The sequence below is a fragment of the Colius striatus genome, chromosome 2 (assembly GCF_028858725.1).
Source record: "Colius striatus isolate bColStr4 chromosome 2, bColStr4.1.hap1, whole genome shotgun sequence".
Taxonomy (NCBI): Eukaryota; Metazoa; Chordata; class Aves; order Coliiformes; family Coliidae; genus Colius; species Colius striatus.
This window is the reverse complement of record NC_084760.1, coordinates 70781464-70795054: the sequence shown is the minus strand read 5'-3', so window position 1 is coordinate 70795054 and position 13591 is coordinate 70781464. Positions and strand designations below refer to the sequence as shown.

At 40.6% G+C, this 13591-nt stretch overlaps 1 protein-coding gene and 1 long non-coding RNA gene across 2 annotated transcripts in view; one reads left to right on the top strand and one right to left on the bottom strand.

The window, feature by feature from the left end:
* The window catches only part of HEATR1 (HEAT repeat containing 1), a 39337-nt gene that overhangs the window by 4501 nt on the left and 21245 nt on the right, over nt 1–13591 (bottom strand). Inside the window, exons 24-37 of the mRNA XM_061991046.1 lie at nt 13050–13181; nt 12553–12659; nt 11378–11521; nt 10491–10609; nt 9172–9293; nt 7700–7828; nt 7166–7390; nt 6204–6330; nt 4192–4358; nt 3520–3566; nt 2610–2733; nt 1687–1827; nt 1187–1476; nt 286–436 (exon numbers count right to left, since the gene is read on the bottom strand). Of these exons, the coding sequence (XP_061847030.1) occupies nt 286–436; nt 1187–1476; nt 1687–1827; nt 2610–2733; nt 3520–3566; nt 4192–4358; nt 6204–6330; nt 7166–7390; nt 7700–7828; nt 9172–9293; nt 10491–10609; nt 11378–11521; nt 12553–12659; nt 13050–13181 (2025 nt within the window). The remainder of the gene's footprint in view (nt 1–285; nt 437–1186; nt 1477–1686; nt 1828–2609; nt 2734–3519; nt 3567–4191; nt 4359–6203; nt 6331–7165; nt 7391–7699; nt 7829–9171; nt 9294–10490; nt 10610–11377; nt 11522–12552; nt 12660–13049; nt 13182–13591) is intronic.
* Nucleotides 234–7511, top strand: LOC133624985 (uncharacterized). Its single transcript, XR_009818262.1, has 3 exons — nt 234–306; nt 6223–6357; nt 7437–7511. It is a non-coding gene; the product is annotated as an uncharacterized LOC133624985 (long non-coding RNA).

Below are 13591 nucleotides of genomic sequence, written 5' to 3'. Positions count from 1 at the left end.
CACACTGGATGAGATCATGGCTATTACAGAACAATCCTTAGGGATTCATCTCTCTTTCCAAGGAGGCAAACTACAACCTATCTGAGGGAGGAGTAGGAGATGCACTTATATTCTTTATCTTAGTTATCTACACAAAGTGAGTAGAAGAGTAATACACTAGGACCTTCCACAGAGTTGGCACACACTCCTACTTCAGTTTCAGAGAAAACAAAGTAACCTCTGTGGCTTCTTCTAGGAACTAGGCAGCTCCAGTCCTCCTTTCCACATCTGTAGGAGTCAGCTCACCTGCAGCAAGCAATCCAAAAGGTAAGGACTAAGGAAGTGTGGTAACGTTTCTGCAACCTTCAGCAAGGCAGTGACGGCACTCAGCAAATAAACCTCATTGGAGACCAGCTCCTTCTTATTTTTTAAAGTCTTCAACAGTGCTGGCATCAGCCTGTGGATAACCAAGCATAAACACAGAAAGGTAAAACCACTGACTATTTGGAGGCACATCTCCAATCACATAAATGCATCTGCTAAGCCTGCAGGGACAATTTTCACATTGATTTTTCCCATGTGTATGTGAGAAAACTTGATATTTTGGGCTCTTCTGCAATATTTTTTTTTTTAAAGCTAATTAAAGACATTAGGTTTAGAATCACAGAATCATAGAACAGGTTGGGTCAGAAGAGATCTTTAAAGATGTCCCATAGGCAAGGACATCTTTCACTTCTTCAGGTTGCTCAAAGCCGCATCTTTACTTCAAAGGTTTAATGAAAATAAACTTGCAATGAGGTAAAATACTCTTAAGAGAAACAAATTAAGATGCTTGAATTCTTCTTGAATAGGGAGAATGAAACAACGTGCAGGGTTTCCAACTGTACTGGTTCTCATGTTTTTAAATGCCACTTGTTCTGAAGTAAAAACAGAGAATGTGGTCTGACTTTTCTAAAGCCATATAAAATACCTCTCTGTTCCACTAGCAGGCCCCTTAAGGAACCCTACCAATGATAAAACTCTTCCAATTTCCCCACTAACTTCTTAGTTCTATGAGCAGGAAGCACCCTCAAAACCACTTACGAATACCTTTATTCTTAGCTACACAAAACATACATGTGGGCAGCCTGGCACTTCCTTCAGTATCGCATTTTAGTATAACTAAATCCTGCTGCAGTCGGTTCTGTTAAAAAGAATCTGTCAGTACCTTGGAAGCTGAGGTATTGCTTGGGCTTTCAGTGTACAGGTGACCTCAGCTATACACAGCAAAGCACTTCCCATCACATTCTTTTCTTCCTTCTCTGAAGAAATGAGATCAATGGCAGTTTTCAGAACAGGTACAAATGGCACTGGATTTTCTGTACCAAAGCCTTTGCAGAGCAGCTTGAGGCTGAACAAAGCAGTCTGCCTGTTGATGGCTTGCTCCTCCTCTTCCTCCTTTCTTTTACACTGCACAATAGTGATGAGCTCAGGAACTAGCTCTAAGAGCTGCACGATCTAGAAGGACAAGAGAACACACTCAGGAGACATACAGTGAGACATTCATAACCTGCAAGGTAACTAAAGGCAGGTAGCCTATGTCTCACTACTCCAGAACTGCCTGCCAGACTTGGCACTGGCATCTGACATCTTTACACAGGGCAAACCGTTTCTTCATCAGTCTCTCTGCAGGTACTGAAGGAAGTGGGTGTAACCACTTGGCCTCACCTGGTTCTTCTGCCACTTGGTGCGCTGCTGCACCTTGTTGTTCAAAAGGTCCATTGCCTTGCGTCTCACTGATGGGAGTTGGTTTGTCATTAGGCCCCTAATTACAGGGATGAATGTTTCTGTTGGCAATAAGGCATTGACCTACAAGAAAAAACAAACAAAACTGTACTATAAATGTTCTTCCATGCGCTGTGACACAGTAGCTTTCAAATAATATGGGCAAACTCTCTTCAACTTCCCCCATGTGTTTCAGGACACAACAGGCTAGCAACGCTGTATCTGAGGCAAGCAAAAGAACAGAGCAGTTTCCAGTGACAGTACTTATATGTTCACTGGCTGCTAATCAGATGTTATCCCCTACCTCTGACATTTCCTCAGCAATTGCTTTTGTCTACACTGGTGAGCTATCCCTCCTCACCCTAAAATACTTCTGGTGGTGCCCTGTGCGTGTACACCATGGAAACTGGAATGCGCTTCACAGGTCAAAGAAAAAAATCCAAGCTGCAAAAAGACATTTGCTCCATAGCCAGTTCAACTCTACAAATGCACTTCTGACCACAAAAAGATTAGAAAAGCCATGTAGAAATATACTGCAGTTCCATTAGCATTACTTAAATAACATTATGAGTTAACTGTGAGAAAAAAAATCTCAAAAGTCAGACAGATGGTGAAATTGCTGCTTTCAGCCCACAAAATACTAACTAGAGGAAATAAGGATTTCAGATTTTTTCTCCTGGTTGTTCTAAGCTGTTAACTGTAGTTATTAAAATTGTTAGATGAGTTTAAACAATGATGCACCAGGCTGCAGACCATCCAGTAAAGATCAGTACTAGTCTGACAGGAAATCCTACAAAAGTTATATTCATATTAATAAGCAAATGCAGAAATGTCCCACTGCTAACATGAGGGCTAATGAAACATACTTTATCCAGCATATCATAGGACTTGTTCAGCAAAACTCTCCAAAATTTGGCTGTTGGCTTGTCCACATTTCCTTCCACTGAAGACGCCACAGTGTTTATGTAATGAAGAACTTCTTCTAATAGCCTAGATGGAAAGGAAGCATGTTTTAGTAAGTAACAAGGGCACTAAAAAAGTTGACTATTACTGCAAAGCATAAAATGTCACAAAACAACAATAAAAGAAAACAAAAAACCCCACCCAACAGAAAGACTAGCAAATCACATCTGCATATTAACAAAAAGCTATGGCAATAAGGACAATCCTGTGCATATTAGAGAAGTTTACTACCTGGTGTCTCCAAATTAGAATGTTCATAAAACAGTAGTTCTACTTAAGAACTCTAAACCAAAACCAATCTGGGAAGATACAGATGTTTCAAATGAGCACTCAAGGAACACAGCATTTTAAATAAATCCTATACCCTTTTCCACTAAGAACAAACATAAAAGCTAAGCCTCTGCAAAAGAAACCCTGAACTTTGCATCATTGGCTGCTATGGCCCGATGACAACTGTGATCTGTGATTACTGGCAATTTTCTTGCACCAATAGAGGGGCAGCTGTGAATAATTTTCTTTCCTAAGAATGATGTGATACGTTTTGTTCAAAAATCTGGTGTTATTTTAGGAACTCCATCATCAATTGCATAATAGTTACGGCCAAGTATGTAAATAAACACTACCAGAAATACAGAAAAAGGGGATACTGGGTAGAACAATCTTTCAGAAATAAAATCCAAGTAACTTAAAACTAGTAAATATTCCATGTTGCCAAGGACAACATGAAAGTATTCTAACAGGACTACACTTAACAATATGCCCAGGTTGCAGTAAATGCTAGAAATAGAAGGAACGGGGAGCTTCAAAGCATACCTCTGTTCCAACTTCTGCAGCTCTTCTGTTTCTTCACATTCAACTATCTGGTTTAAAAAGGAAGAATTGAAAATGCTACATGTGAAACTTACATCCCCGCACTAATACCCCAGAATACACAAATTTGTTTGTCTGAATGAAGTGTTGGTAATTATGAGTTCCCCACATTTGCACTTAAGCCCTCATTCTAGCCTTTTCTTCTAAAAGAAAATCTGAGAATATTAGGCAATGCAGTCAAAGCAGCAAATACACTTCATGCTGGTGGATGACATCCAGTTGAAAAGCTGGGAACTACTTTTAGCTAGAACTGCAGTCTAAAATTTGTAACTTTATTTTTTTTGGTCTTTTCAGAGTTAATAACATCAATCCCACACCAAACCTGGAGTTATACACACTGTGAGTGAAATCCCAGACTCTAAAAGAGTTATTGGGACCAGAATTTCACTTTGTCACCTATTCATCAACTGCACAGAGTCTAGAAAAGCCTTATTAAAAAGAATTAACATTACTGAGAGGTTTCAAATCTGTGTCAATAAAGGTGTCAGGAAGTTACACTGGTCTTTCATCCCCTTCAAATATAAAGTCATAGTAAAAAGCAAATCAAACCTCATCTATTAGAGTATGGCACAATTACTTCATGTGATAAGTTTAAAAGCAGTCTGTCACTATTACCTTTTTCACAAAACTCTGAGAGGACAAAAGTTGTGACATGAAGGAGACTGACAAGAATTTGAAGTGTCGAAGCTGTTTGTCTGAGTGAGATTCCACGTTAAAGAGCTGCCCATCCTGATTTTTTAGATTTGTCATGCATGTTCTTGACTTTGTTGGCCCAGGATCATCTGTTGAAAACATTCACAAATCAAATTTGCGTCCAAAAGAAAAAGATGTTATTTCTGATTAAACGGACAAAGCAAAATTACAGTCAAATGCTTATCAAGGAGAGTCATTCTGCACTACTGATGTCAAAGTTGAATAAAAAGATGTTCTGAAATACCACAAGAGATAAAATTTTTCATTTCAACAGCCTCAAAAGAAGTAGTGCCATTTCCCAGCCATGCCATGGGATCATTTTTATGTGAAGAATCTTCTATTTTCTTTGTGCTAAACCTATGGTTCTCTGCTTACAAATATGAGAGATTTTGAGGCAGGACCACATACAAATATTGGGAAAACTGCTTCTAGTATCATTACCCAGTCCTTCTTGACTGACAAAAATTGATTCAAATGACAAATGTGGCAAGTCCTACGTTAAAAAGAAATAAGCAACCCTCACCCACCTTCCCCAATACTCTTGAAATAAGAAACTGGAAAATTATTAAAACATATTAATTATTGCTCCATTATATTGCAGTAGAAAGAAACGAATACTTAAAAACCCCTAGAAATCACTAGCAGTGATGGAATCTGCAAAGCCATAACACAGCATTTCCTGGATGCAATACTAGAGACTTAGAATCACAGAATCATAGAATTGTAGGGGTTGGAAGGGACCTTTAGAGATCATCTAGTCCAACCCCCCTGCAGAAGCAGGTTCACCTAGATCAGGTCGCATAGGAACATGTCCAGGCGGGTCTTGAAGACCTCCAAGGAAGGAGACTCCACAACCCCTCTGGGCAGCCTGTGCCAGGGCTCCCTCACCCTCACAGTGAAATAGTTTTTTCTTATGTTTAAGTGGAACTTTTTGTGTTCCAGCTTTATCCCATTACCCCTTGTCCTACTGCTAGCTACAATAGAAAAAAGCGATGTCCCAACCTCCTGACACCCACCATTAACATATTTGTAAATATTAATAAGATCCCCCCTCAATCTGGAGCAGACTAAACAGCCCCAGTTCCCGCAGCCTTTTCTCGTATGAAAGATGTTCCATTCCCCTGATCATCTTGGTGGCCCTGTGCTGGACTCTCTCCAGAAGTTCTCTGTCCCTCTTGAGCTGAGGAGCCCAGAACTGGACACAGGACTCCAGATGAGGCCTCGCCAGGGCAGAGTAGGGGGAGAAAAGAACCTCCCTTGACCTGCTGGCCACACTCTTCTTGATGCATCCCAAGATGCCATTGGCCTTCTTGGCCATGAGGGCACATTGCTGGCTCATGGTTAGTTTATTATCAACCAGGACTCCCAGGTCTCTCTCTGCAGAGCTGCTCTTCAGCAGTTCCACCCCCAGCCTGTAGTGGTGCGTGGGAATAACAGCTTTTTATTTCAATTACGTGGCTTCCTAAGTGAGGACCACTGTTTGATTCCAAGTGCTCAAAATAATCTATAATTGAAGGGATTACAAAAAAAAAAAATCACATATCTTAGCTATTTTATTTAAAAAAAAATCATTAGACTAATTCCGTGTCACTTGGTCTTTTGTCTAGAGGAGTAATAGAATCATAGAATTATAAAGTAGTTTGTGCTGGGAGGGACCTTTAGGGTCATCTAGTCCAACCCCTTGCAATGAGCAAGGCCACCTTCAAGTACATCACGTTGCTCAGAGCCTCATCCAGCCTGACCTTGAATGTTGCCAGGGATGGGGCATCCACAGCCTCTCTGGGCAACCTGTGCCAGTGCCTCAGCACACTCATTGTAAAAATGTCTTCCTTGCATGTAGTCTATATCTACCCTCTTTTAGTTTAAAACCATTACCACTTGTATGTTGTAACAAGAAGGTTTACATGCGTTTGCTGGCTTGGTTTTGTGGTTACCTTCTTTGTTCTCTGGCAGGTCTGTCAAGTACTGGATGATTTTCATCATGCTCTGGAACTGAGAACGTACATCAAATTCACAACAGATGGAAATCCAAAATTCAGTGTCTGCTTCCAGAACAGCATCCTGTTTATGGTTTAGAAATAAAAAAATGTGAGTAATGTTAAAAAGACAAAAAACCTCAGTGAGTTTCTGAAAATGACATGGTGAGGTGGATATGGCCAGGATTAACAGCAAGGGCAGTAAGCTCTTAGACAGAATATAGTTCCAGAGGGTGCAGAAACAGATTAAACTGCTACAGCATGGACTGCATCTTCTCACCAGTGTTCCTTTAATAATTTTTTTCATTCTTGCCATAAACTTTTCTGTCACCTAATCCAAAAGCCTGCCTACATGAAAAGATACCAGGTGTTTTATCTTGGTCTATATACAAGGACCAGTGGCATGTTTCACAAACAGTGACAGAAAAAAAACCAACCCAGAACTTCAAAAATATTGAGGCATTTCATAATTAGATTACCAGCTCTTCAGGTCAAGGATTGGTGCACAATATCATAGAATCATAGAATGGTAGAGGTTGGAAGAGACTTCCAGAGATCATCTAGTTCAACCCTCCTGCTAAAGCAGGTCCACCTAGATCAGGTCACACAGGAACACGTGCAGGCGGGTTTTGAAAACCTCCAGAGAAGGAGACTCCACAATCCCCCTGGGCAGCTTGTTCCAGTGCTCTGTCCCCTTCACAGGCTGGATCTGATCCAGGCTCCATGACAAAACAATATTACCTCTGCAACACAAATCATAGTCAACATGACCACCAGGCTCTGCTACGGCACAAGCTCAGAGCCCACTACTCATTTTAGCATAACCCAGGGGTTTGTCTTGTGCCTCCTAATGGCAAGACCATGACCAGAAAGGGGGAGATCAACCTCTTGAGGAAAAGGTTGACCCTAAGTCTTCGAACCTTGTCTGTGCTTGATGTCATAGTCACAGTTTTGGTCACATACTGCTCAAACAGCAGCACCAGGAGAACCCAGAGGAACTTGTCTCCTCCCACAGTAGTGATGAGCTGGGCCAGGATTGGCAGGCGGCGGTGCTCCGGCACATGGGGCAAGGCATCCACGAACACACGAATGATCTTGATCACCACCTCTTCCACGTTTCCTGAGGACAGGTCACTATCTTCTGCCTGTGTGCAAACAGGTACAGAACCTTAAATAGATTATGTATTGCAGGTGGGTACACATTCTTCCTTGTACATTCAGAAAACATGAGAAAGTACCACGTGCCCGATAACTGCATTTACCAAAGGCATCTCAAGGAAAAGGTAAGTGCTCCTAGCAGTTTCAAATAAAGAAAGGGAGAGGGGGTGGAGAAAAAAGGGGAGGGGGTGAGAAAACTAATTCTACCACTGGTACTTGAAACCATTTACTTTACTTCATCAATAATCTTATTATTCACTTTTTCCTACTCCTTTCCATTAAGTAGACAAATTTACCTGTATAAGAGCAGGAATAACCATCTGCACTGTCTTATTAATTACTTGGAAGGTGTAAGTATCATCCAGACGCAAGACATTTGCTCCCATGAAAGTAAAAATGGGCATAATGTTATGGAGAACTTTATCCTGCAAAAGAAGACAGATGAGATCAGTTTATTTTTTTGAACTCTGCTGCTCTGCATATTAGACCTTAAGGCATTTCTCCTTCCCACAAACACAATTAGATTTCTAGAAAAGTAAAGAAGAATCGTTAGCATCTTCCTAAATCCCCACAAAACTAATTTGAAGTGTGTTGTTTCCCTTAAAGCTACTTAATAGGTGATTATTAGAGTTCCAAATATTATTTAGAAACCAAGATATACTTCTCTTAAGTAAGTAATTCAAGCGCAGACTGATGAAATATCTTGTATTCTTCAACTCGGTGTCACAGTATTACGACAAACAAAATTGGCTATGAGGAGATTTGCAGAAGCACAAATACGAGCGTGGCACACTGATTTTCATACCTTTCCCACTCACTACTTTTGTATATATGAAACATTTGCTCTCTCTACAGTTATACAATGGAAACCAACTATGCTCATGTTAATTTTTTTGGCTTTTTTGGGGCTAGACTGTAAATCACAGTAATTAATCTTAGGAGGGCTGGGTTAGAGGTGTCACCTAGCTCAAGGGTTAGTTTCCTAGATTTTGCCAGAACTTAAAGCACGTTTCCATTCCCTTTTAGGGAACTGAAGTGGTGGTTTTGGTTTAAAAAGAGAGGTGAGAATAATACAAAATATTCCCTTGCTTTCTGACCTTAAAAATCTTCCAAGAGCCAACATTAATGTAGAATTAAATAACTTATAGTAATAGTATGAAGATGGTGATAAAAAAGAGCAACCCCACCAAAAAGCAAAATTCTCCAACACTTTGTCAAAAATATTCCAGTTTTGCATTTTGGGATAAAAGCTATCTTTCCAAATGTACTGAGAAAGTACTGAGGTAAAGATAAAGACGCAAACTGATTTTGATACATCTGGATACATTTTCAAATCTGACCAACCTGGTTTTACCATCTACTACAAATGCATTTCTCAGTGCTGTACAAGACAGCGACTTGTTAGAATACATGTGCTATTGGGCTAGATGTTTTCTCTCTTGTATATGAAAAAGCAAGGGAAAGAAGGAACAATGCATGAGAACTTTGACTACTATGGAAGGTGAGGCAGCGAGGTTGTCAGAGGGCTTTTTCCATTTCTAATGCAGTTCACTGCAAGTCACAAATGACTAGTGAACAAACTATCAAGATGGTGATATATATTCAAGTAATATGGAATAGAAAGCTCCAAAACAGTAGGAAACCTGTAAATTTTGCCTGTTGCTCCTCTCAGAAAGTTTCTCCTCATAGAAAAGCTCTATATGTTCTTCACTTTTCCCCAATATTTGGAACCCAAAGAGATGACACATACATTTCAGATACTACTTACAGGAAACATGCCAGCGACAGCACCAAGGAGAAGCAGTGCATGGTGATGTGTTTGAGGCATTTTAGATACCCTGATGCACTGAACTATCACTTCCACATTGAATTTCTCTTTGTCAAGTACATCTGCAAGTAAAACATGTTCACTGATTAACACTTTAAGAGTCAACCATGTAGGAATGAACAATACACTCTAGCACCAGTTTCAGTTTGCAGACCATACCTAAAGGATCTACAAAAAAATTATTAATAAGGTGTCCTGGTTTAGCAAGGAGCAGCTTTTGCTTGGTAACAGGGGGAGCAGGTTGCAGTGAAGACCCAGTAAAGAGTTTTTGGACTCTCCCCTGGCTCCTGGGTTCACACCCACCTCCAGCCCGGCTGGGCCAATCTGGCACCTCTGCCATCACTATTTAGGGACAGGAATTTGAAGTGCTGGCAGGAGGTGTAAGAGTGATACAAGATGGAGGCGACCACGCGGACCCTTCAGCCAGAGAAGGAGGAAGGAAGGAGGAGCACCAGACCAGAGACCCCTCTGCAAGCTGTGGTGAGAATGCAGCTGTGCCCATGCAACCCATGCAGGGCCATGGCAGGACTGAGAGCCACCAGCAGCTCCATGTGAGTGAGCCCAGACGGGCGAGGGACGGTGTGGGGAGACGGCCATGGCCCAGGCCGTGCTGGAGAGCCTGCGCGCCGCAGAGCAGCCCCACACGAGAGGCAGAGAGGAGCTGCAGCCTTTGGGATAAATGCGTGTGGGAGCAGCCCGTGCAGGGCTGCTGTGTGTGTGTTACCTCACGGACTTGCAGGGAGGACTGGTGCGGAGGCCTCCTGCCCTGAGGAGGGACAAACGGCAGAAGCCATCTGGAATAGACTGACTGAAACCCACACTCCCTGCTCCCCCTTGGGCCGTTCAGCGGGGGAGGAGATAAAAGCACCCGGATAGGGGCTCTGAGCCCGGGAAGAGGGGAGGAGAGGGGAGAAGGTGGTCTTAAAGGGCTGGTCGGACTCTTCATTGTTGTACCACTCTGTTGTTTTATTTTGGTTATGTTTTGGGGATTTATGGTTATGCTTTAGTTCATGTTGCATTACATTATTTTCTGCTTTCTTCCCCAAGGACCTTAAGTGGCAATTAAGCTCTCCCTGCCCTTTGGCAATCCTCAGGTCTTCCATACTTGAGGCTAATCGTGGTCTTTTGTTCCCTGATGGGCCTAAACCAGGACATCAGGCAAACTTGTATACCCTATAGAGGAACACATTGTTAAAGGCCATTGTTTTAATGCTGTACTGGTGGCAGAAGTATGAAGAAATGGGTCAAGCTCTTTTTACCTGCTGGGACCTTGCTACCATCTGAAGACAATTTCTGACAGATGCTTAGCAGGCAGCTGAGGATTAGCTGCTTTGTATATTCCATATTTTCTTCTTCTGACGTCATTGGTTCCAGACATCTATACATTCATGGAAAAAAAAATAGAAATTGAAAAAGGAGACAGAAAAATATGTGCCCAAACTGCATATTAAGATACAAATAAGAAACTGTAATCTTCACTCTATACAAGTTCTAAATTGAGGCTTCTAAAAATCCCTTGCTAAAAAAGTCTTCCTTTTTTTTGTTCTCAAATACATCATCTGGTCTAATAAAAGACATTTATCAGAGTTCCGTCAAGAGTATAAGATGATTCCCTGAAATATGACTTGCCTTTACATAGACTGACAGTCATAAGAAAAAAAAAGATAAACACCCAATCTGTATGTAAAACTTTCCTAGGTGCCTGGAGGTAGGGATGGAAGGAAAAGTAACAGTTTTCTCAGGTTGCACTTGATGAAGGCTGTTCCACAATGTTTTGGGAAGAATTTTAAAGCTTAGATTATTACTATAATAGTTCTGCAAAAGACAGAAGTCCTGTCAATTGTGCCTGTCTTAGTACAAGTGTCATCCTTCTTATCAATCCCAAGCCCTCCACCTGAGAAACAAAGTCACCACTTAAGAGGCTATGCATTAGGTAAAAACCTTAAAAGGCCCATCGTGTCGCTTGAAGGGCAAAAGCCGACCCCCTCGTCTGATTTATCTAAAACAAGTATAAGTAAAAATGGCAAGCTGAGCTACAAAATATGGCAACAAAGAAGAAAGAAATCTCCTATTTTAACGGTTTACAGGTTCTGCTGCAGAAGAGAAGGCTGAAAGGATCATGAGTTACAGAGGGAGGCAGCGTTACCGGCTCAGCAGGTTAAAAAGCGCAGGTACCAATGCCTGCGGACGTCTCAGCTTCTTCTTATGCTGTAGTAATTCCAGAATAAGCATAACCCTCTGCCAGCTAAAGTGGCTTGTTTCTGGTGCCAAATCTGTATCTTGAGGCTTTCTAAAAAGATAAGACAAACAATCAGGATACACATTTGCAAAGCAAAAGGAAACAAATATATGCAAATCCTTTCACATAGTAATATCTCTTACTGCTTCTCCTTGGAGAGGTGGCAACGTGTGGGCTTTTGCTTGAAACACCAACACATTTTAAACAAGTAACAAAAAATCCACCCCAAACTTGAAAAAATAAACAAGTACAGCATGCCTTCTGTGTATACAAAAATCCCACGAAGCAGACTTGTGTGGAGAAAAAGAAATCTATTACCAAATAACTGTCCAAATGCCAGTCTGCTCACTACCCAGGAAACTTGCATCTTCACAGCTGCTGGTTGTCTCACTATGCGGGCAATGGGGGTGTGTGCCAGCGTGTGTGTTTATAAAATCTAACAGGCACAGTATACAGATGGATCAACCTAATGAGTGATGACTGTTAAAAAAGCTCAAGTGAAGGAAAATAATCACAGCTACTCTAGGTCATACCAAGAAAACCAGCTCAATAGCCACTTTCAACAACAGCTGACAGCTGATGCTTAAATAGCCTAAGTACAGAGGACAAAACTGCTCCTTCCTTATGAGGACAGAGGGAAGAAACAAAATGAAGAGATCTAAAAAATAGTGATTTGTTACTGTTTTAACTGAAAGAAAATAATGGTTTTCAGTCAACTAACAGGAACACTTTGCTGAGCTTCAGACACATGTATGCAATTTGTCCATACATCTTTATTACTAACCAAGTTTAATGCCTACAAAAATCAATTATGTTCAACTGTCAACCCACATTCTGTAAGAGCAAACATCAACATTAAAACCACTGGATTTTTTTTTTCTTTAATATTGACTATAGTTTCATCAGGTCTCAAACAGCAATGTGAGTTATTTTTCCCCTGCCAAAAGTAGCTCAGAGTTATTTTACTGTGCAGGGGAAAAGAAAGAGATGCTTATGCTTTCAGTACAAATTATGCAATGTAGTAAAAGGAGTGGCATTTTCAAACAGTATAGGTAATATTTTAGGGTTTATAGTTATTTTACCTCTGTTGCTGCATTTTCTGCCTTCTAGTTTGCTGAACAGTGGCCAGACTTTTGGTTTTCTCAGGAGGCTCCAGTTCTCTGACCATCTGCTCAGCACACACCGAAATCTGAATCAAGGAACAATAACGCAAGTACCAATGAACAACATGTCGGATCACACTTCTGTGCTCTCTTTGGTTTTTTTTAAACACATTCCTTTAATGCTTATATGGGTCCACATCCACAAGTCATATCCCAAAAAATGAAAATTAGTGCAGCAGAAAGAAACGACTTCAATATAGTATAGTAAATGACTCATGCATGGCTTTTAAAGAAACACTTTCTAAAAGCAGCAATTTAACAAACTTTTCATGCCATTAACATGACTATATTATGTGACAAAAGGTTTCTGATTCTTTTCATGTTATGAATTATATAAACAACAAGTTACTGAATATAGCAACACAGAACCACAACAGGTTTGAATATAGTTCTGTATTCTGGAGTTTGGCACTTACCCCTTTAAACACACTGCTAATTGTCTGGGCACAAAGCGGGTTCTTACAGTTTAACAGTAAGTCGAACAATACTTTTAATAGCTTCTGTTGCACCATCCCATCTGACACAGCTGCAAAGAATGGTTTAGTAATCTACAAAAGAAAAGAAAGAAAAAAGAAAGGATTAAGAGAGGTTTACTGTAAGAGGGTAACAAAATCACAAGCTATGGAACTTAGGATTGGTTACGTGTGACAGACACATGCATTACTATGAATGTATAAAGTGAAAAATTGCATATTAACAATATATTTGTACATATCTGGGAATCCTTAAATGCAAAGCAGATACTTCTGAAATATTCATCAGAGATACCAATTTCTGGCATTTTTCACACATCTTGCCTGGTGATGGGAACAACCTTGCCGTTGACAGCCTTTGGTAAGCATACGCTAATACCTGGCTAGTAGAAGACCTGAATCTGTAGCTTCCTTTGAATAAGATTATTTTTCACTTACTGTATTTTCTTGACAATTTTCCCTCAGAAGAAAAACATGAAGTAAAG